Consider the following 25048-nt stretch of genomic DNA (forward strand, 5'->3'; position numbering starts at 1 on the left):
TATTTATTATTAAAAATTCTTGACGAAAATTTAATTTAAATTTTTAACATAAAACTGTACAAATTAATTTTAACACGCTATATAGCATCAATTTTATTCTTCGTGATAAAAAAAATTTTTACATCTTCCAAAAATGGTGCTCTATATTCAGAAAATTTATCCAACCTACCATAACCTACATCCGATTAAATTATCAGGAAAATGCCAGCCTAACTGTTCCTGAGCAGAAATCCCCGAGGGCACAAAGTTAAATTCGATGTTTTCGTATAGGATGAATCAAAATGCAAACATAGACAAAAATACTCACCACGCGTGAAGCTTTGGAGGTGACGAGTCACTGAGAGCCTATTTTTTATCTTCCCGTTTGATTAGGGTTCGTTGAGTAGCCTCCAAAACTCAAATTTTTAGGACTTTGTATCCTTGGAAACTTTTATTTAGAAGCGAACTACTTGCTCCTGAAATTTGATACAATTTTAAGGAATGGTCTTTTGATTTTGATTTATTCAGGGTCCTTTAAGAATATTTCCAAAACCATAATTAATAAAAAAAAGCTTACTAAATTTTGATCCAAATTCCTTATAAAGATCGCTTACACAGGCTTTACCCAGTTCTCGAAAAAGATATTTAATTTGATTAATTGGACCTAAAATTAGTTTGTATAGTTTTATATAAAATTTTGAAAAACAAATTGATTAATTTTATCTGCTACACAGATTTAATTTTTGTTTATGATAACAATATAATCACGAATAATCAAACATAAATTGAAAGAAAATTGAAAAATTTTATTGTCATAAATCCAAAAATATACTCCCCATAAATTCTGAATTTAACAACTTAAATAATCCAATAAAATTTATAAAATTATTTATAAATAAAATTTCCAGATGAAATCTAATATTTGTTACCTTTAACATTTTATTCATTTTAATTAATTTTAATAATTTATCAGATTTCATCTATAATATGCATTTAGAGATTATTTTATTAATTTTATTGGACAGTGGTTTACCATATAGAAAATTTTTAATTTGGAAGAAACAATAATTCAAAGTTAATTTTATTTTCTATAACTTTCCTTTTTATATTAATTGGAAATAATTACGGAAGCCTGAATGGCTCACAATCAATTTATGAGAAAGTGGCGCTACACTAGCTTATTCTTTAAATGTGTACTTCCTACAAGTGTAAAACCAACTTTTAAAAAGCCACTAGTTCACTTTCAACAAATGCACTTGTGACTTGTGGTATTATGGAAACCAACCTTTTTGAAGATGTGGGTATTTTGTCATGTACAGATTTCTAATTATAATGTCATAATAAACATTTAACAATACTTTTAAAGATTAGAAATTAGAAATGTGCAGATGCAAAAGAAAAACATCAACAATTAAAGCATTATATTTTTTAAATAATACTAAAAAAAATTTTGAACTAGCTACTTTAGACAAATTATAAACATTATCATATTATTATTAAATCAGGACAAATAATTATTATTAATTTCAGATAGTTTCGGTAGTGTCTAATTAAAGGATAATCTTCACCGACTGACATCTTCAAAAAGGTTCGTTTCCTTAATATCACAAGTCACAAGTGCACTTGTTGAAAGGGAACTAGTGGCTTATTAAAAGTTCGTTTTATACTTGTGGGTATTACACATTTAAAAAATAAGCTAGTGTAGCGCCACTTTCTCATAAATTGATTGTGAGCCATTCAGGCTTCCGTAAATAATAATGGAATAAAACGAAAATCGATTTTTTATAATAAACTCGGTATTGTTAAATTTAAAATAAGGAAAATACTATCGCATACCAAAAATAAATATTTAAGTAGGTACCTAAAACCTTTTTTCTCACAAATTAAAACTTTAAGTTTTCCATATGGTAAAACTAGAACAACTCAAAATATCCATTTTAAAATTCCAAAAATAATTTACTAACTGCATTAGTAGCAAGCGCAATGCAATATTATCGTGATGCACCAAAAATTGATTGAGATTGTTAATTATAAAAAAAAAATGTTATTTACTAAATTATTATGTGTAGCAAATATTTTTACCATAAATTAATTTTAATTATTTTTTTTATTATTTTTTAAAAAGAAATATGTTTTTTGTTTTAATTATTATAAATGATAATTTTAGGTTAATTATTATGATTTATTTTTTTTTAAATCGGTCAGGAAACATTTAAAAACAAAATATTTATACATTAATACACCCTTTTTTAATTATCCTCCATAAAATTTTCAAAATTTATTTACCATTTTCAATTTTTCCTATCACTTGTTTTTTTTCCATTTTTTGAATCAAATAATATATTACACAATCACTTATATAAATATTTTTTTGCTATGTTAAATTTTTGTTGGCATGTTCCTTCATTAGGAACCATATTTTCAATGTCTTAGGGTTACAAGGTTGCATCTAACAAGTTTTTCTTCTGCAAAAAATGCAACGGATTTCTTTTTTGGGGTCCCTAAAAATTTTTTGATTGTACCGTAAGCTGAAAATTTATGAATGATTGGGAACGATTTGTATTGACGCAGTCCTGTACCGAAGTTACCAAAAACAAAATGAGAGAAAAATTCAGATCAGTGATGATTTACTTCTCTACCGGAGAACATCATTTTCGAATAATTTTAGGTTTTGTAGCTGCTAATCCTTAAAAATTTCCCAACATAACTTTACTTTACCTAACAGATACTCTGATTTTAATAATAGATTGGAAACGAAATAAAAAAAAACATATATATACTTAATAATAATATTTTTCTTTACTCAAGGAAAATTAATGGTTCGAGCCCCTGGTTCGAATACATAGGTAATGTTTCGAGCTCATGCGAATATGCCAAAATGAATTTTCCATAGCAAGAAAAAACAATCACTTTTACTCTTTCTTATCTATACTTATAATTAAACATTTCTTTGCTTTAATTCTTTTACGTACGTTACAAGAATATTAAAAAAATTAAAAGCAATTATTTTTAAAAAAAATTTTGATACACGAAGTAAAGAAGTAAAAAGCAATATCATAATTTTTTTTGTCAAAAGAAAATGAACACATTTTATAAATATATCCATTACAAAATAATTATTCACATTTTTGAATGCACAAAAAAAAAATTTTAAAAAAATGTTTTTTATTATCAAACAGTTTTACAAAAAAATATTATCAATTATATTCTCACAAAATATGCTTCAGCACACTATACTTAATCTCTGGCCCATGCGCAGCAAATATTTTATTTTATTTTTTAATCAACATTGCCGATTTTGTCCTTGAGATTTGATGAGGCATGCGTGCAGTGTCTGTGCGTCAAATAGTGACGTCACTATCTTATATATATATATATAATTCATTAGATCTTTTATTATAATTTTTTTGTGTAAAAAAATTAATTTCATTTTATTTTTTAATTTTCGGTATTTTATTTTGGTTTTATTTATTTTAAACTCATACAAGAATGAGTAATTATTCAAAATTCATTTGTAAATACAAATCATCAAAATTTTTTTGTATCTATTATTTTCAAAACCAATCAAATCATTTTTGGATTAATTTTAATTTTCGTTAATTTTTCTCCATTATTTTGTAAATAAATATTCATATTTATATATTTCAGGCTTTTATAGCATGGAATATCTAGAATGGTACGGATCAAATAGCTTTTTTGATTTGTCACATTGTTCTGAATATTCCAGGCTAAAATTCAAGTCACAAAATTTTTTAAAAATATTTTCATTAATTCTTTACAACAATTTACACATTTTCAAAAAACCGTTTGTATATTTTTGTTCAATCAAAAAACAAAAAACCTTCATTTTAATTTTTGATATCATTCATCCAAATCCCGATTAGAATATTAACCAAAAAATAATAATTAAAATAATGGTTAATTTAAAACGCGCTTAAAAAAGAGACAAAGATTAAATAATACCGCGAATAATTTTGTTTTTTTTTATTATTTTTTATTTTATTTTTTGTTGGTTTTTTTCTATTTTATTGATATTCTGCAGTATCCTCGGTATGAATCTATTCGGTTGCAAATTCTGTGAACGAGATACCATGGCCGAAGGTGGTGAATGTGATCGAAAAAACTTTGATTCTCTACTTTGGGCACTCGTTACTGTATTTCAGGTGATCAAAATCATCATTTCATCTCTTTTTATTTACCTACTTTATATATTTATAAATACCATAAACAAACAAAGAAAAAAACATCAAAAAAGAGAAAAAACAAACATTTTCCTACAAAAATATTTCTATGATTTAATTATTAATTTTAATAGTTTTTTTATCATGAAAGAAATACGCATCATATAAATATTTAAGGAAAATTTTTGTTTTCAAATTTTCTTAGTTTTTATTGTATACATTTAATTTATAATTTTCTTTTTAAAAAATTTGTTGTAAATTCGGGCTTATCCAAGCATATTAATCTTATTAAGAATGGCTTCTTTGAAAATGCTTATTTTTACGTTATTTTTTTAGTATTTTTTCTCATATTTCTCTCATCTTGAATAATGAAAATTGTTTTTATTCAAAATTATTTAAAACAATTTTCATTTTTTTATAAGGTAGGTATATTTAAAACAAAAATTGTTTACTACAAAATTTGCATTTAGTTTTTGAAAAGTTGAAAAATTAAGTTTTTAAGCATGATCGATTATTTTCTTAATTTTTTTAAATAAATTTTCCCGTGCAAGGTTTTTTTAAAATAATAAAAAGCATTTAGAACGGCTCTCTAAAAAAAAAAAAATGTTTTAAAAAAACCAAAATTTTTTTGTTAAAAATAAACTGCATTTTTTATTATAATTTTTGCTTGGTATAAAAGAATTACAAAATCATCTTAATAAAGCTTGAAGCATCTTGCTAATAATTCACCTGCGCTGCAGCATAAAATATCATTCAACAAAATAATTAATTCGAATAATAATGCTCTTGTATGTGGCCAGAATGTTTTTTTTAAATAAAAAAATATCAAATTTCTTAATTCTTCTAGTAAATAATATCTTTATCTAATTGCTATTTCTATCTTTTTTACGCTTATAATCATATTTCTCTGCTCTTTCTAATTTTCTATAACTCATATTCCTCAAAAAATAAAAATTAATATAATTTTATTAATTAATTAATTATCCTTATCATAAATCCAACTAAATTTCCATCTCCATTATATAATTTTTTATTTGAATATTAAAAATATGTAATTAAAAATATACCTTAGAATATTTTTATTTATTTTTTGTTTAATTTATTTTTTAATTAAAAAATATAAAGTAGATAGATTATTCACAATTATATTGTTACACAGTAATTAATTAAAAACTATTTTAAAATGTGTTGTACCTATTTTCAAAATATTTATTTTTTTTACCACCAGTAGTTAGAGTTTTAATTAAATTTAGTTCTATTAATACTATACTCTAAGATCATTTTAACAAACAAAGAGTTGAACGCTCATTATAGTACAATTAATAAGCCGGGATGCATAGGAAAAGTTGAGAAACAACACTGATTTTAATGAAACTTTTTGTCAAGTGTTTATTGAACCTCCAAGAAAAATTCAGTTAACTTAACCTAGTCATAAAGGAGTGTAGGGCCCCAACGGGGGTCATATGTACCCCAAATATTTTTGAAATGTTTATTTTTGCTTAAAATTGCCATCTAGTAAGTAATTTTGCTCGCTGAATACGAATCAAATTACACGAATTATGTCACGTAACCCAAAGATCGTGCCTATTTTGGCTCGAAATTGTACTTTTTGGCAAAATAAATATTAATCGTCGAAACTTTGCTCTATGAGATATTTTTGGCCCCTGATTACGAATCCAATGTCCAAAAACACGGATTCTGCCAATCTTCCAAAAATTTTTGGCCAAGAATTTCAGTTTTCTGTCACAAAAACTGCAAATTAAGTATTTATCGTCCAAATGTGCTCTCGGGGGTATTTTTGGTTTTGGTTACGAATCCGATGTCAGATTACACGGATTCTACGACGTCTTAAGGAAATCGTGCCATTTTTGGTCAGGAATTTCTTTTTTGACACAAAAACGGTAAACCAAGTATTTATCGTCCAAACTGTGCTTTAAGGGGTGTTTTTGTTCGCTGATTACGAATCATAGAATCGAAATCGGATTGATAATCATCAACCAAAAATACCTCCTAAATAACCGTTTGGACGATAAATAATTAGTTTTCCGTTTTTGTGAAAAAAAAGTGGGATTTCGGATCATAAATGGCACGATTTTTGGAACACGTGACAAAATTCGTGTAATCTGACATCGAATTTGAATTCAGTGGCCAAAAATACCTACTAGATGACAATTTTAAGCCAAAATAAGAATTTTTTTAAAAATTGAACTACATATGCTCTCCGCTGGGATTCCTTGGGGTCCTATCAACACGTTACAAAAAGTTTCGTTAAAATCGATGCTATTTCCCCACTTTTCCGCTTTCGACACTTTTTTCCGGATTATTCATTGTATTATTAGTCCGTTTTTTCTTTTAAATGATTAAAATATTTAAATATGTCTTGTTATTGATGACTTTGAATTATTTAGGGCTTTTAAATTTTTGATTTGTACAATATTTTCATCATCTCAATTCATCGCACGAATATCGATGAATATTCGTCTTAAATTTGCTCTTTAGAGCTAAGATGTTCTTCGAACTTTATAAAAACATAAAACTCTTTCGATTAGAAATATGGTTTAATGTAAACAATTTACTTGAGAGAGTAATATGCAGTAAAATCCATCCCTCGTTCAATCGACGCTTATGATCTCTACCATTGAACTTGTACGATTTCGAATAGATTTTTCGAATAGAATGAATTTTTTAATTATGCTTAATTTCATATATTGCGAAAATTTACAATTACCAAGTTTTAATAGATAACAAAAATTACAAATCTCTGTTCAATGACACAATCGCGTCACAAATCTTTTTTGAGAATTTCCAACTTCTAGTATCTTTCACTAATTATATGTCAAGTTGTACGAAAATGTGTTTACGTTATCTCCAAAAAGTGTCACACATTTTCTTATATAATACGCTTAAGGCCCAATAGAAAGTCAAAAGAAAAAATTTTGAGAAGTTGTATAAATCTTAAACCGCATGTCTTAAAAAATTAAAAAACATCAATACGATATATTTACATTTTTCATCTTTTAAAGAAAAAAATTACGGCTTTTGGGCTCACAATTCTTTCATTTTTTTTACAACAATCAGACACATTTTATAATTTAACGCTATAAATTCAAATTCTATATTTACAACATATTTCTTTTACTTCATTATTTAAAATTATACATTTCAAACGAAAAAAAAAAATTATTTGCACGTACAAAACAAATATTACAAAATTGATGAAAAATTTACAAAAATCAAACCATAAAAAATGACTTTACAAATTGACACGTAAAACATAGGGCAGTTGCTGAGTAGGTTCTTCTAAATATTCGCAAATAATCAATGGTTAATATTTATATTCTTGTTTCAACCACTGCACTCAAAATTTCTTGTCAGTCGTTTGTCCGTCCTCTGGGAAAACTACAAAATATAAGCGTCGCTATTATGAGAGGGTACTGAAAATTATTGAGAGGGCATTGAGATACAGGGGAAAATTTATGTTCTATTTTCTCCAGATTTGATTATTTTTTCAAATCAAATCGAGGAAAATTTCTATATAACATGCTTACAAAATTATTTGTATAAAAAAATATTTTCTAAGCAACTTTTCTTATAGTTTTTTTCAATATCTCGAACCATCTCTAACGCTAGCCAAAATATTAAGAATCGGCCCTATTTATCAATTCAGATTTCGGTTAATTATCTTAAGAAATGTGCCCTATCACAAATGGATATTCCTATAAATAACGAAAAAATGAGGATGTCTTCATCTTAAATGCGACACAACTTTTAACAGACAATCTTTAACTTGATCTGGGCTTAAAATGTGTTCTCGAGCTCATATAAGAAAATAAATTTTGGTTGCAGGACTTAAAACAATTTGCTATATCGGTTGTTATACCCCTTTTTCACAAAGAATTCAGTTTTGTCCCAAGAATAGCTCATTGAAGGTCATATTTTCTAAAACCTGTTGTAATAGTTAAAATAATTGTAACAAGGAAATATTTACCATGGATTATTTCTGAAATATGTTGTCTGCTCAACAGCTGTTCTAGAAACAGTAAAGCTTTATAAAATAAACATGCACTTTTGTAAAAGTAAATTGCACTCGTAAATTACTTGCGCCCAAAAAAAAACAAATTAAAATTCTATGCTTATATGTCGAAAGTATTAAATGTATTCTATTGGTGATTTCCTCTCTGAATTGACTCGAAACTGAATCCAATAATTTTTTATTACTATATTTTTGTAGTTAATTAAATTATTGTAGGTTTTATATCCAAAGCTTGTTTCATAAATAGAACCCCAGAGGCAAATCCTATTAAAATATGGTAATAAAAAATTTCTTCCAAAAATTTTGGACATTTAGACGATGACTAAGACTATTTTTTGAGAGATAGGATTAATTTTAATTTAAATAAAATATATAAAGAAAAGTAGTTAAATTATGATGAGTGTGAATGAGGATTTGATTCCCTGTGGTTGGACACAGCATTCTGGGCATGATACTCTTCGGCGGTAAGTTTTGCAAGTACTTAGACGACGAGGGGAACTACTATCGAGAGTGCACATGTAAAGAAATAACAGCTAATGACGCTCACTGTGAATGCGACCGGAAACACTTCAACAACTTCCTATGGGCAACTGTTACTGTATTTCAAGTGAGATAGCTAATTTATTTAAATTTTTATTTCATTTTTTTTTCTTTTTATCAAAATAATTATAATTAAAACAATGTGTTTTTTTACAAAAAAGGAAAACATTTAAAAATTTGATGTAGCATTTTTATTAAATGTTGTATTCCCATCAGAAAATATGCGTTTGCATTAATAATTAATATGTTTAATTATTTATTTAGGGATTACAAAACTGTATGCTTTCGCATATAACATTTTTGTTATTGTCCAGATTTTAATAAATTATCAAAATTTTATATCCTTTGTACATAGAGACTATAAAATTCAATTAAATAAAGAAAATTAATAATTCGTTAACCCTTACAGACATAAAATTCTATTCAACGTCAATTATATGTTGTATTTCAAGTAGATGTAAGGATATGGACAGGCAAAAGGGAAGGTGAAGTTTTGAATTTAACAACCCGACATTTAAAATTTTAATTGAACAGCTCTATAATCACGCAAAAATCACACTGTAGTTTGTATTCTTTGAAACATTTGATTATAATTTTTTTAACCGACTTCAAACAAAAACGGAGGAGGTTATCAATTCGTCTGTATTTTTTTTTAATGTTTGTTATCTCAGAACTTTTGACTGGGTAAACCGATTTTGATGATTCTTTATCTATTTGAAAGCTGGTGTGGTCCCCGTGTGGTCCAATTTTATTTTGGTCCAGTTCTGACAACGGCATCCATGAGAAAATCATAAAAGTCTTAAACTTGCATTAAGTATATGCACGACAAGAGGGCGAATAACTCAATATCACGCCAACCGATTTCGATGATTCTTTTTTAGTGACAAATTAGTTAGTGTATTTTAGATTCACTAAAAATCACAAAATAAATAAAAAACTTTTAACAAAAAGAAAACCGACTTCAAAATAAAAATTGTTCCCAATCAAATTAATATGCACTAAAAAGTAAACAAATAACGATAATATTATGTAGTTAAAATTATTGTTATTTTTGGAGTCGGTGTCAGCCAAGAAAACAACTCTGACAGAACAGTTTGCTACATTAGCTTGACTGACACCGACTCCAAAAATAACAATAATTTTAACTACATTATATTATCGTTATTTGTTTACTTTTTAGTGCATATTAATTTTTTTTGGAAAAATTTTTATTTTGAAGTCGGTTTTCTTTTTGTTAAAAGTTTTTTTTTATTCAAATTTAAATTAATTAAGTATTTTGTACAGAAAACTTGGGAAATTTCAATAAAATAGAATCTACACAACCAAAAAAAACATTGACATTATTCTGAAATGTAAATCTACTATTTCTTTCAAAAATGATTTAATTTAGCCTCCCAGGACAACGATTTTAAATGCCCCTGATTGTTTCTTTTGTGATATTTAAGGCTGTTAAATGTACAAACTTTTGATTGGCATGAAACATTCTTTGATTGGCGTGAAAAGCGGTTTTCCAGATGGTTAAAGTTACAATTGAATTTCAAGCACTGCCATTATACACTTTATCGATTTGAAATTTGGATATGTTATAGGTATTCATATTCTTCCTGTCCTGAGTACTTTTTACTATTTTTCGAAACTCCTAATTATTCCTACTTTTCCATGTACAGTGGAATAAGAATTCTATTCCACTATAGGTAAAAAATCAGGGTAGGTAAAAAACAACATTTTCCATCAACTTGTAGGTAGATATAACACCACAATAGCATTCTACGAAAATCTATTGGCAGCTTATTAATCAAAACCCTGCTTCATCTATGAAGAACACGTTTCATAGATACATTCATATCGTTTCTTTAGAACTTTAATTGTATTTTCGAATGTCGTCTTAGACAGTGTTCCTAATAGAAGTCATCTAACAAAATCAACTCAAAAAGTAATGAATCATTACATTAAAATGAAATTGAAACAAAAAATTGTTCTATCTTTTTTTAACATCCATTTTCTCAAGAAATCAACATTAGACACGGTCTTAATTATTTCTATTTCAGACATTTCAAACTTTGCATAAGCCAAGTATGAAAATTACCTATTGACATGAAAATAACTGTTTTTAAAATATATACTAAAACAATAGAATGTTGATGTCATTAAAATCCAAAGTATGAAAATGAGAAAACTAATTAATTCTACAAGATCACTTAAAACAATTTGTCATTACCATTAGCAAGCAGTAAAATAGTAAATACTGGTGCTATATAACTTTTAAATAAACATATCAACTAACCCAATTATTGATTTATGGTACATTGAATAGGTAATATAGGTACTTTATGCCATCATAAGTTATTAATAGTTATTTTGTTAATGGGATTAGTTTGAAAATAAAAAACGTACCTGAATAATAATTGATGTTCTTAAATTGTACAGTGACGTCATTACATAACAAGTCAAATCTAAAATTGTTTTTTTTTAAACTCTAACAAATGTTTCGAGTATGGAGTCTTAAACTCGCACATGAAACTTAGCTTAGAACACTCTCCATTAAATTGTCTTTCAAACAAATAAAAAAAAAATTGATAAAATCGGTGTATCCATTTTAAAGCTAGGATGTCTCACACAAGCAGGCAGACAGTCACACACTGTAGTGGCCAAACTGGTAACAACCATCTTTTTGGTTCGGGGATTAAAAAAAGTTCAAGAAATTATATAACAGGAGAAAATCATATTAAAATCAGTTGCTAGCTTAATTTACCAAAAGAAACTGCGAGGTCAAAGGTTACTGATCTTTCGAACCTTTTATTTAGACTTCTTAAGTACAATCTAAACCAATACGATTTAAATCGAAGCCAATACGATTGAAATCCCAACAAAACAGTACAATTAATTAAATTAGAATAAAGCCACCAGTCAAGTTTTCTTCGCATATTGCTAATGTCGTCTAGCAAAATACCACTAGCTAGCAAAATACTTGAAGTTGGCTTTTGAAACCATACAAAATATATTTAAAAAAAGAAGGTAAAGTAAAACATTCATAGAATCGCTACCAATTTCTAAAAAATATTTGCAATTTTTCTAATTGTTTTTTAGGAATTTTTTCTGAATTGGATTTTTTTAGAAATTTTTTTCTGAATTGATCTTGAAAAATGAAAAGAATGTCTGTAAACTAAAAAAATTTTAACTGAATTAGATATTTATTTCACATTGTTTTAATTATATTTAAAATAATTTTTTCTTAAATATTTAGTATTTATTAGAAACTATAGATCGATAGATTATATAAAGTCTTCTATTATTTGGAAATTTACAACTTTTTAAAAGTAAATATCTACTAGTTTTATCAAAAAATTTTTTCTTCAAAATTTATTCTACTACCCCAAATGTAGTTTTTCAAAATGAATCAATTCACGCTTGCTTATCTCGTGTTAAAAGAGTAATACAATTTTTTTTTAAATATTTTAACTATTTATTTATTTTTTTTAATTTTTAATATTTTGATTCGTATCTATTGACGACTATTACAGTAAAATTTTACAAAAAAAAAAACAACTAAAATCGCAAAGCTCGGTGTAAAGCTGCTTTTTTGGTATGTTATTTGGACCTTTTAGGGGAGTGTGAAACTACGTTTTGCAAGCTTTACATCACGTTTTACTATTTTGACTGGCGTATATTTGAGCCAAATTGGTGGGATCGCAGTGAAATAATTTAAATTTTTAAATCTATAAAAAAACCTCTCCTTTTTTAATTTTACTTACTGTGATCGTTTATGACCTAAATGTTATATAGCGACAGCGCCGGACCAAAGGTGGAGCGAGTGGAATGGTCACTTCAGATCCCAGGTTGTAAGGGGCGCCAAAATACCAAATGCGAAAAACAATTTCGTTTTATTTTATCAATTTTAAGTGTTGATTATTGAAATACAAGTTAATTTTTAGAAAAAAAAAAGGCGTCGAAAGACGATCTCGCACTACTTTGATTTGGGGGTAGATCAATCCGGCGCTGTATAGCAACCTTGAAACTAAAAAAAACGGAACATCTCATGAAATAATCATAATTCTGCAACATTCCTGCCTCTTGCCACTTTCGGTTTCATAATTTAAAAACTAAGCAAATATGCCTCATATTTACGTACACAATATAATTTTATAAAACTTCATTTTATAAAAAAAAAAAAAGATTGTGTAATTACTAATATTATTTATGGACAAACATAACAAATTACATTATCGAACTATATTGATTCATTTTCAAAAACATAATAAAAAACACAAAATTATAACTTCGTTATATTTATAATACTATTTTCGTAATAATTAAATCTTTTAATGTGCTGCATGGTATATCATTTTGAAATAATTACATTACCAGTATTATTATTACCATTATTATATTCCTTTTTTTCGATATTAATGTTGTTGCATGTTGATATATTAATTCAACTATAAACCTACTAATTTATTACCAAAGTAAATTAATTGTGTCCCCTTTATAATACTAATTTTTTGATATTCAGATTAATTGAACTGTATCTGAATACCCATATACTTTTTTATTACCGTTTTTAAGGAATGCAAAGCATCTATATTTGATATACTAAAATTTTATTTATTTATATATTTATAATACTTAATAATATTTTTAATATATTTATATATATTGAGAGTGTCTCAAAAATGAATTTATAATTAATTGAATTTATATTAGGTTTTTGGTAGTACATACTATATTATAATAAATAATTAAAATAATAAAAAATAATTTTATTATTAGTGTATGACTACAAGTTTTTTTATTTGATCTCAAAATTTTTCGAACTTTCATTGTCAAGAGATTCAATTTAATTTATTTTTTTTTTTAAATAATTCAAAACAATTTGGGATTGAATAATTTTGACTCTCAATTGGAATTCATCAAAATGTTCACATAATATTTATTTTTTAGTTTTAATGTAGGTTTATAAGCTAAAAAATAATGATATTTCGTTTAATTATTTCCTTTAAATATGATTTATTTTAATAAGATTAAAAGAAATGTAATTGTTTTTTTTTTACTAAAACTTAAATAGTAATCCTTGGTGACGTATAATCCGTATACAGAAAGAATTTTTTTTCGAGTTGACAATTCTACATGAAACTATCTTTTAAGAATAATTAATTCGAAATAAATGTAAAAAATCAATTAAAATAAACTTCAATATTTTCTTTTCAGTCAGAATTGTCGTTTATTAGTTATAATCATGAAGGGATAAAAAATAAAATTTCATTTTTGAGACAATTAATTTATTTTCATTACAAAATTTAATATACCTAGTGTTCAGTTTACATCTATGCATAGGCCTACCACGAGTATTACAGAAACATGCGTTAAGCAATGCATTTAAGAAAGAGGTGTTATAGACATACTTTTGCAATTTCATATAACATCTATAATACCTCTTACTTACTTCATTGCTTAATGCATGTACTCTGTTATAAGTGCTTGTGGTACGTCTATGCCTAGATGTAAACTAAACGATTAGTATATAAAATCCTTCAAGCCATAATATCGGTATAAAAGTAAGCCCGTTATTAACCTGGAAAATAAAACATTTAACTAGAGATTGGATTTAACGTAAGAATATTACGGAAAAAATTTGGAAAGTTTATAACATTCAGCATCATAAATTCTGAATGGCAATTATATCCGTTATAATCCGTTCTCGAAAATTTGAAATAAAAGAAATTTTACTATAGCATTTACAATTAATTATTTCAAATGAGAATTTAATAACTAGACTGTAGTATGATAATCAAAAGAATTACAAATCTAACCAAAGCCGGATTTAAAAGAGGGCAACAGGGGTTGAAGCTCCATGCCTTTTACAAAAGAGGGTCCTCCTCCACAAGAGCGTGTCAAAGTTATCCCCATTCAGCATTGAAAAGGATTTTCTTTGGGAGCTGGCAAAATTACTCACAAAATTTCATTTGCCTAACAATATAATTCAATTGGAGTTATTTCTTGTATTTTACGATATCCGCATATGTTTGTCGGCGGGATTTTGTTGATCTTACAATAAATAATGAACTACTCTAAAAATAAAAATAGTTTATCTTATTTAAAAAATAATTGGGGGCCTCCACTCCTAATATTTTGACACCTGAAGGCCTCCACATCTTTAAATACAACCCTGAATTGAGCTACTTATTTTTTAGTAATAATATTAAAAATAATATGAAACTCTCTCTACAAAAATGAGAAGTACCTACCTAAGAGTTACAAGTTTATAATTTTTAAGTAAAAGTAAAAAATTTATAAAATTAAATTGCCCATCTTATAAAATAAAAAAAACAATCGCCCATCTTTTAATCGATTTACATCCACTTTCGCATTCTTTAAACATTTGTCTTTTTTATATAGTGCACACAACTTAAAGATTAAGGCTTGATTTTTTCTAAATGTAGTTGAAATGCATATAAATCAATTATCAAAGTTTCAGGAGGTCATCGGGGTCTTTAATTAATTATTCAATGAAGTCCGAGTTTTCATGCATTGTTCTTATGAAGAAATCTCAAAAAACCACATATTTTGAAAGTTTTTGGTAATTTTCACTTTCAACCAAGTGTCAGCGTCCATATAAGGGATGTAGGAGCAAGGTAGATTTGGGGTTGAAATTATTTTTATCTTATTTTTAACTTTGATTTTGTTATAACTTCATGAATGTAGATGAAAAATAAGAATAAAATTTTTCGATATCTGTATTGGTTTTTGAAATATCGAAAGTTGAATATGCAAACAAAATTTTCAATTTACCATATTTTGAAAATTACGCTAGATATCGAAAAATTTTATTCTTACTTTTCGTCTTATATCAGCAATATACAACATAATTCAACATCAAAATTGGAATTTTTTTTTTCAATTTGTGGCTTTTACTGAAAGTTGCTACCTTGCTTCTATATCCTTATCACAAATCTACGCAAATGAAAAAATGCCAAACCTGAAACTCTTTCTGAGGAAAATTTGCGTACCTTTATTCTATGCTTAGGAACATTTTTCTTTCATTATCGAAGTAGAAAGAATTGAAATATATTATTTTCAAGTAACTTACCTTCACGTCTGCAAGTTTAAACTGTTACCCGGATTCGAATGAATGATATCTCATAAGATAATACGTTATTGAAGATTACAAAAGTTCAAAATAATTAAAACGTTCAAATATTTATCATACATTATACTTGTCTAGTTATTAAATTTAACTTTTTGAATAAATAAAATTACAATTAGAAACTCGTTACTTGAATGTTAAACATATATTTGCAAATTTATAATCACTATATGTATATGCATTTCTAAAAAGTTTTAACATTCATATACACAACTCATATATCAAATGGAACAAAGAGAACTTAATTTTAAACCGTTCCAACATGTTCATTCTTTTAAAAAATATTACTACAATGGTAAATGTGTTTTTTACAAACAGATATTAACACAAGAAGATTGGAATATGGTATTGTCAAATGGAATGGCAAAAACAAGTCATTGGGCAGCATTGTATTTTGTAGCACTTATGACATTTGGAAATTATGTTCTATTTAATTTATTGGTTGCCATCTTGGTGGAAGGATTTAGTTCAGAACGTAATGAGCGACGAGAACGAGAACAGCGGGAATTAGCTAAATCAAAATTATCACAAGAGTGTTATCATAGTGATCCAAATGATATGAGCTATGATGATTCGAGATCGATATCGGAGTCTAGTGATAGTTTTCCTCATGTATGTAAATTTTTCATTAATTCTGCCTATGAAGACATTTTTTCGAAGATGTCAAATAACTTAGAATTTTATTTACGAGGAAAATTTCTCTAACCGTTTGGCCAGAACTACATCATATATCTACAGGGTGTCCCGTAATACGATGGATATAGCTGAATGGACATATTTTTTGGACAATTTTAAGTCAAAAGTGCCTTATAAACTTCTGTCCAAAACCCAATAGTTCAGGAGTTATGGACACTATTAAATTTAACCAATAAAGTAAACGCATTGTTGAGTAAATTAATTATCAATTAAAAAAGCTCTATTCTTTCATACAAGCTATAGCTGATGTAATTCTGCACATTTTCGTTATTTATACAACTTTCTAGCATCAAAATTGGCTGAGATATGCCTACTATTTTTACTATAACCAATTTTGATGCTAAAATCGAATAAAAAACAAACTAAAACATTAAACTACTTTACTCAACAATGTCTTTACTTTATTATTAACTATTGAACACTTTCGACTTAAAATTTCCGCTTAATTTGTTTCCACTTAAGATCTTTGAAAAAAAATATCACTAAATTTTATTGTTTTTGCATCAGGGTGTGAAAAATACCTGGCGTTCAGCTGAAGAATTGCGTAAAATAAAAGATTCAAATGGACATCGTGATAGATATCATCGTGATCATGGACAATGTCATGTGTTACATGGTCGAATGGCAGGGTGTCGATCAATTTTACAACGTGAATGTTCTGAAGAATCAAAATGTAATATTCAAAAAGAGAGTAAAATGTTGCAGCAACCTATTAAAATGGTAATGAAATTTACATTGAATAAACACACAATAATAAATTTCCTGTGATCGAAAATTTTCAATCTAGTGATTAATATACAGCTCCCATCCCACTAAATCGAATTGGAACTATTTTTCTCTTTTAATTGTTTCCCTAACATATTTAATTTGTTCATAGGCTGAATATCGAGCAGCAAGCCCACAACCTCCAATTATAACTCATACAGCTGCAACACCTCAAGATTCCCCAAACACCACCTTAGAACCAGGTGCTTCCTTCAAAGAATTTTATTTCAATTCGTCGTTCATTGACAGCCTTGATTCCATTGACAAAAGTTCCGTAAGTATAACAATACGCTATCATGTATATTCTCGAACTAAACTTTTTTCTAATATTAGTGCACTAGCATACCTGGATTATTAAAACCACCAGCCTTAAATGGAAGATCATCTAGTTTAACACCCCCTACCTTAGGATTATTACCAACAAAACAACTTTTATATGATAAACTCCCAGAAAAAGTAATTCAAGAATCGAATATTACTCCAAAACTAATCACACATAATGAGAAAAATGGTACTAGAACTACAACATTTTCCGAAAAAGTCTACTGCCCTATTCAAAATATTCAACTACAAACAGAAAAATCATCTAACGAGAAAAATAATGAGAAAATTTTAGCAGAAAAACCAATTGAGAAAAATGATAAATGTAAAATTCAACGAGGTTATTCATGGAAAATATCACGGCCTAGTTTACGAAAGAATAAATCAGGTCAAAAGAATCGTTCTGGGTCCGATTCAGATGCTGTTTTAGTATTAAATAATGGGCGAGATCATTCTCAAGGAATTGGGAATAGTGTTTCTCGGCAAGCTAGCTTAAAAAATAGTGATAATGCAATACGAATACAGAATGATACACAAGGCGATACGCCGAATAATAAAAGCACAAAAGGCATAAGTCCACAAAATTCGATTCGAAGTAAATGTTCCACGTACAGTTCCATTCCACAGGTAAGATTAAAATCATTTAAGAATAGAAGCCTTACGGCTCAGTTGGAAAAGCGCTGTTCAGAAATGTTAAAGGCTGTGGGTTCGATCCCCGCGAAGAGATTTCCGCAATGTACATTATTCTTCATATAAAGTTTTAATGTAAAAATTATACTGAATTCGTTCTTTTTTCAAAATTTCTAGGTAGCCTGGCAACAAACAGTCCATAGACAAAATTCCTTAACATCAAATAATTCTTCACAACCTAAAATATGCCCGTATAATACAATTTATCAATACCAAGAACAACGTTTATCCCTAACGCCAGAAAATAATGATGCCAAAACAATAAATAATCTTAACGATAAAGTTATCGATTGTTCGCTGCCAAAAGTTAATAATCCAGACGATAGTAATAATGCAATAGCTACATCGAATGAAGAACCTAGACAAAGTAGAAATCCCTTAAAGAAATTATTCAGTTTTTTAGAACCGACGGGTATTTTTAAAGAGCGGGAAGAATTTTCATTATATCTTTTTCCCAGTGATTGTAGGTAAGTACTATCAAATCTAAATTACTGAAACTTTGTTTTAACTACAAATTTCATTTACAGGATACGAATAATATGCACATGGCTTGTCGAACAGAAATGGTTCGATAATGTGGTCTTAATGTTTATAGCATTGAATTGTATAACGTTAGCTATGGAGCGACCGAATATTCCTCCAAATTCAGTAGAACGTCATTTTTTATCAACTGCCAATTATGTTTTCACTGTTGTGTTTGCAATAGAAATGTTTATTAAAGTCGTTGACAGTGGAATGTGTTATGGTCCTGATGCGTATTTTACATCTGGATGGAATATAATGGATGGTTCACTTGTTATCATTTCTATTATTGATTTACTAATGTCCATTATTAGTGAGTCTAGTCCTAGAATATTTGGAATACTTAGAGTAAGTTTCGCTAACGGCAAAATAGTAGAAAATTGCGCTAGTTTATTTTTTGCTTCAAAGGTATAATCAACCCAAATATAATGCGATTACCTTTCCAATATACAGTGAAATCTGGTTAGGTAAGACATCAAGAGAAATGCAAATTTATCTCACTTATAGAGAAATTTTACTTAACCAGTGTCTCAGATATCCAGGTATAAATAAATATCAGTCTCATTTACAGAGGATTCCATTACCGTTTCCTTTATTTAATCCCTTCCAACCAACCATTGCTACTACAAAAATTATGGATACCGAGCCTTCACGCAAAATTTTGTGCCTTTTCTTTAATCATCGGTCCACTTACCGGAAAATTTTTGTTACGAAGTTCTTCATGTTAGCAAACACTGTTCAAGTTCAGGATATTATGATAAACGTACACGTGTTAGTTTTCCTTGTCCTTCAAAACATTGTGATATAATTTTATCTTGATTCTGAACTATTCTACAAAGAACAGATTTGGGCACAGTAAATTCGACATAGACTTCATCGCTTGTCTTCCCACTTTCATAAACGGATATTACCTTCAGTTTTTCACGTACTGATAACGATTTGAACCTTCGTTTAGGCATTATTCAAATAAACATCCTATTCGTATGATAATAAACCGAAACTGAAGATTGAGGCTCAAAATTAGTTAAGGGCGGAATATCCGGGTAAAATAAGAATAAGTAAGTAAACAAACAAAACGATGTTATCTCAGTTCTTAGTTACAGAGGTTAATACAATTATCGAGGTTTCTCACTTATACAAATTCCACTTAACCAAATTTTACTGTTTTAGCTTTGTTTAACGTCAATATAAATTTAAAAAAAACACCATCTTAAAAGGGATCAAAATTCAGCACCATTTGGAGCAAAGGAAAAAACTAACGCGATACACTTCTCGTAAATGAACTATAATTATTTTAATTTTGTATTTTTTAGGTATTTAGATTATTAAGGTCCTTAAGACCATTACGTGTTATTAATCGTGCCCCCGGTTTAAAACTTGTTGTCCAAACTTTACTATCGTCATTAAGACCTATCGGAAACATTGTATTAATATGTTGCACATTTTTTATTATATTTGGTATTTTAGGTGTACAGGTTTGTATCGCAAAACTTTTTCGCCCACGAAAAAATCCTACAATATTAATTTGCTATTTATGTTTCAGCTATTTAAAGGGACTTTTTTTTATTGTAAAGGTGACATTACAAAAGATGTGAGAAATAAGACTGATTGTACAAGCCAAGGATTTGAATGGGTAAATCAAAAATATAATTTCGATGATTTGGGCAAAGCGTTAATGTCCCTGTTTGTACTGAGTTCACGTGATGGTTGGGTAAATATTATGTATACTGGTCTTGATGCTGTTGGAGTCGACCAACAAGTAAATATTCTTCCACTTTTTTTTCTCGATTAATTCTAAAATTCTAATTTCTAAAATGATTCGTTTTTTCATGTAGCCTATTGTCAATTATTCAGAATGGAGGCTTCTATATTTTATCTCTTTTATTTTACTTGTTGGATTTTTTGTATTAAACATGTTCGTTGGAGTAGTTGTTGAAAATTTTCATCGATGCCGGGAGGAACAAGAAAAAGAAGAAAGAGTCCGAAGAGCAGCTAAACGTGCATTGCAAATGGAGAAACGTAGGCGAAGTAAGTTTCCTCCTACTTTTAAATCATTCCAGTAATCATCATTCCAAAATGATATCAAGTAATTTGATTCATACGTAAAATTTACGTTATACATGACTAATTATTTCACCTATTTTACGTCAAATTTTGATATTCAATTTTAACGCTTAGATGTCAGCACCACGAGTAAAAAAATATAAACCATACTTGTTACAATCAGCTAATTTTCCATTGATTGAAGAAACAAAAGACACCTACTTTATTATATAAGAATGAATTTTTGTTGGCTTCGAGTTGAGACATAATTGTTGAAATAAATATCACGATACTCGAAATAAAATTGTATATTAAGAAATTTTATTAAAAAATATAATTAAAAAGCATACAACAGACTTCCATTTCGCCAAATATGGATATTTCGATTGCAACACAACCATCGCCAATAGCTAAATTTATTCATATTAACACATTACAAACATTTTTTACAAAGTTGAAAATAGATATGTAAAATATTACCAACAAATTGCAGTAAAACTTAAAGATAAAATACAAAAATTATCACAAAGTTGAAAAATAAAATCCTCAAGACCACCAAACTTTTTGTAAGCATTTCACAACAAATTATTGAGTGGGTTTTTTATCTTTATTATATCTGCGTTTAGTTCACAAGATTGTAAACAAACATTTCCATTAAATATTATGTATCTGTAGGCGTTGCAAACTATAGTTCTTTTTTCTATCGCTGGATAGGGTTTTTCTTAATATTAAAATCGAATGAGAATCTGATATATGACGTAAATATTAAGCAAGATTGACACTTTTTATGTTTTCTATTAAAATTTTGTCTTTTATTTATTGGGATGTTTATTAATCAGTTTCGTCTGATTTAATCATAAATTTAATATTTAACGTAATTCTTTTTTAGGAATGAATGAACCACCCTATTATACAAATTATTCAAAATGGCGATTATTCATTCACAATGTATGCACATCTAAATATTTTGATCTAGCAATTGCTGCCGTGATTGGTTTAAATGTTGTAACAATGGCAATGGAATGCTATAAAATGCCGGATGCATTGGAATATGCATTAAAAATATTTAATTATTTTTTCACAGCTGTATTCATTTTAGAATCCGTAATGAAGTTAATAGCACTTGGACTCTTATTATATTTAAAAGATAAATGGAATCAATTAGATGTATTTATTGTTATATTATCCGTTGTTGGAATAGTTTTAGAAGAGCTACGATCAAAAATAATTCCTATAAATCCAACTGTATTAAGAGTAATGCGAGTATTGCGAATAGCACGTGTTTTGAAATTGTTAAAAATGGCAAAAGGAATTCGTGCATTATTAGACACTGTAATGCAAGCGTTACCACAAGTTGGTAATTTAGGTCTATTGTTTTTCTTATTATTTTTCATATTCGCTGCGTTGGGAGTCGAATTATTTGGGCGGTTAGAATGTTCAGATGAAAATCCTTGTCAAGGTAGATAAATATTGGCCAAAATAATCTTTTCATTTCTATAACAATTGGTTTTTCCTAGGCTTGGGTGAACATGCTCATTTTTCAAATTTTGGTATGGCATTCTTAACTCTGTTTCGTGTGGCAACTGGAGATAATTGGAATGGTATAATGAAGGATACGTTACGTGATAATTGCGACGAAGCTACCGATTGTGTCAAGAACTGTTGTGTTTCCACCATTATTGCTCCAATATTTTTTGTTATTTTCGTTTTAATGGCGCAATTTGTTTTAGTCAATGTTGTAGTTGCAGTAAGTACCATTGCTTTATTTTCTTACACCCAATGCTTCTCACAGCAAGATGCTTTGGTAATAATTTTTCTCGCAAATAAATATTGCAATCTCACATATCTAACCACGGTCAATTAAAATCTGTAACAAATCTTAGATCGAATCAAGAACATATATATAAGGACGTGAAACCCGAATTACAAGTTCTCGTGGTTGAATTTACGGCGCCTATCTTGGCGGAGTGTAGTCATCGGTCGTTCCGTTCTTTGTTGGTTATCTAAGTGATTGAAAACAAAAGACAGCCTGAAGTGCAGACAAAGTACGCAACAAACCGAGGTCTAGACCTCGCCCAGATAGGTGCTTTTTCCCTGCTACCCAACCCACTCGAGTTTCACGTCCTTATATATATATATCTTGGATCGAATGCATATTCATTAGATAGGTAACTATATTTTTTACAGTGAAAAAATAAATTAAGGAAACTATAAAACATTTATAGAAATATTATCGGACTTAAATATAAATTTATATCCTTAATTACATGAATTACAACTATTTTTTAAGGTTGTATTTTTGCTATAGGTTCTTATGAAACACCTAGAAGAATCTCATAAGCATTTAGAAGATGAAACAGATATGGATTTACAATTAGAGCGTGAAATGCAAGAAATACAAGAAGAACAAGAGGAACGTGAATTATGTCTCGCCTTACAAATGGAAGTTGAATCTCGAGGCAATATACCGCTTAAGAAAACATTAACAAAGGTATTCTCAAGATTTTCATTCGTAATTCGTACAAACCAAAAAACAAATACATTCAAAAATTCTTCTTACGTAATACAATCATTCTCTTACGTCACGTTAGTTTAGCTATAGTAGAACCCACATCATACCCTTTATTTCTTCAAAATATTACACACAAACCAAACGATTTATTTATTTTTAATAATTCGAATGCACTAATTATAGATTATTCTATCAATATAGAGTTTGGACATACCATTAAACTCAACACAACTCTAATAGATCTTCAAATGCGCGCGCAGTACTCTAAAAATTAACAATGGTATATCAAATACCCCGCAATAACACAAATTTTATATCACAATTATAACATGTGATACAATTCTCGAATTATATTTTGCAGGTTCTATCGTTACCATCAAATTTCACATATAATCCACCAGATGGATCATCAAAAATTGGTAGCAGAAATCGACGACAAAGTGTACATGGACCTCGATATAATACGAGACGACGTCAAACATTCCATTCTCAACAAGCGCTGTTACCAAATATTATAAGTGGTCGAAATGTTAACTACAACAATAAATATGATAATAGCGATTTTAATTACAATGATGAAAATATTATTTATGAAAAATCAGTTCATAATATTGAACAAATCGTACAAGATAATGATAAAATCATTGAAGATGTTGAGCAACTTTCATCAGCTCCTAAAAATAATGACTTAAGTACGATTATTTCTGAGAGTATCGAAGAAGATGCTGAAGTGAAAAACATCAATGAAAATAAGAAAACGTCTTTATTGAATGTCCCATGTGTTCAAAAACCAGTGCACAAGTTATACGGCAGCACAAAACATTTATTCAAACAAAAAGCAATCGAAGAACCAGCAGAAGAAGATGTCAACGAAGAAGATAGTTTACTATCTCCAAAAGAATTATTACCCGTACCAATAGTTCAAAAAGCAGCTAGTGATACAGTTTTATTGCGCACAAATGAAAACAATCATCCTGTTTTACGTAAACAACATAGTGACACCGAAACGACAGTTGTAATACGCCCAGAATTAGAACCATGTGATCATACTAAGCATGCTCAATCTGAAGAAGATATACAAAAAATCATATCGGAACGACGGCAACAAGACGAAACAATGAAAGAAGTGCTCCATTTTGATATATTTGAATCACCAAAAATTAAAAACATTGATACAAATAATTGTTCCATAGTTCAAAATACAGAAACTATTAATAGTTCCGTTAGTGATAATGAAGACATTATTATTGAAACGCCACAAATAGATGATAATTTAAGTAGTAATAATATTGAAAACGTAAGTGACATAGATATTAATAATTTAGGTGAACAAAATTATCATGACGAAGAAGCTCATCACTGTTAATACGAATCAAATTATATTTTAGTGTAAGTTGATATCAACTTTTTAATCAAACAAATTAAAAAATTTATGATTATCGTAAGACATTCCTAAAACCATTATTGATTGAGTTTATTCGTTTCAAACTTGAATAAAACTTCATAAATTTTCATCAATCACTTTTTGATTAGTTCTAATTCCAATGCCATTTATCTTTCATCTGATCTCACCTACGAATATTGGAAAATTTGTGAAAGGAATGTTTTCGTACCTACGGGCAGAA

At 28.1% G+C, this 25048-nt stretch overlaps 1 protein-coding gene across 1 annotated transcript in view; it reads left to right on the forward strand.

Moving 5' to 3' along the window:
* LOC123296206 (voltage-dependent T-type calcium channel subunit alpha-1G-like) overlaps positions 1–24789 on the forward strand; it is a 103335-nt gene extending 78546 nt beyond the window's left edge. Inside the window, exons 11-24 of the mRNA XM_044877667.1 lie at positions 4022–4142; positions 16193–16486; positions 17078–17290; positions 17448–17609; positions 17669–18283; positions 18464–18813; positions 18874–19216; positions 20182–20343; positions 20412–20627; positions 20704–20896; positions 21801–22370; positions 22429–22658; positions 23220–23402; positions 23785–24789. Of these exons, the coding sequence (XP_044733602.1) occupies positions 4022–4142; positions 16193–16486; positions 17078–17290; positions 17448–17609; positions 17669–18283; positions 18464–18813; positions 18874–19216; positions 20182–20343; positions 20412–20627; positions 20704–20896; positions 21801–22370; positions 22429–22658; positions 23220–23402; positions 23785–24789 (4657 nt within the window). The remainder of the gene's footprint in view (positions 1–4021; positions 4143–16192; positions 16487–17077; positions 17291–17447; positions 17610–17668; positions 18284–18463; positions 18814–18873; positions 19217–20181; positions 20344–20411; positions 20628–20703; positions 20897–21800; positions 22371–22428; positions 22659–23219; positions 23403–23784) is intronic.
* The last annotated feature ends 259 nt before the right edge of the window (positions 24790–25048 follow it).

Source organism: Chrysoperla carnea, chromosome 3 (genome assembly GCF_905475395.1).
Source record: "Chrysoperla carnea chromosome 3, inChrCarn1.1, whole genome shotgun sequence".
Lineage (NCBI taxonomy): Eukaryota > Metazoa > Arthropoda > Insecta > Neuroptera > Chrysopidae > Chrysoperla > Chrysoperla carnea.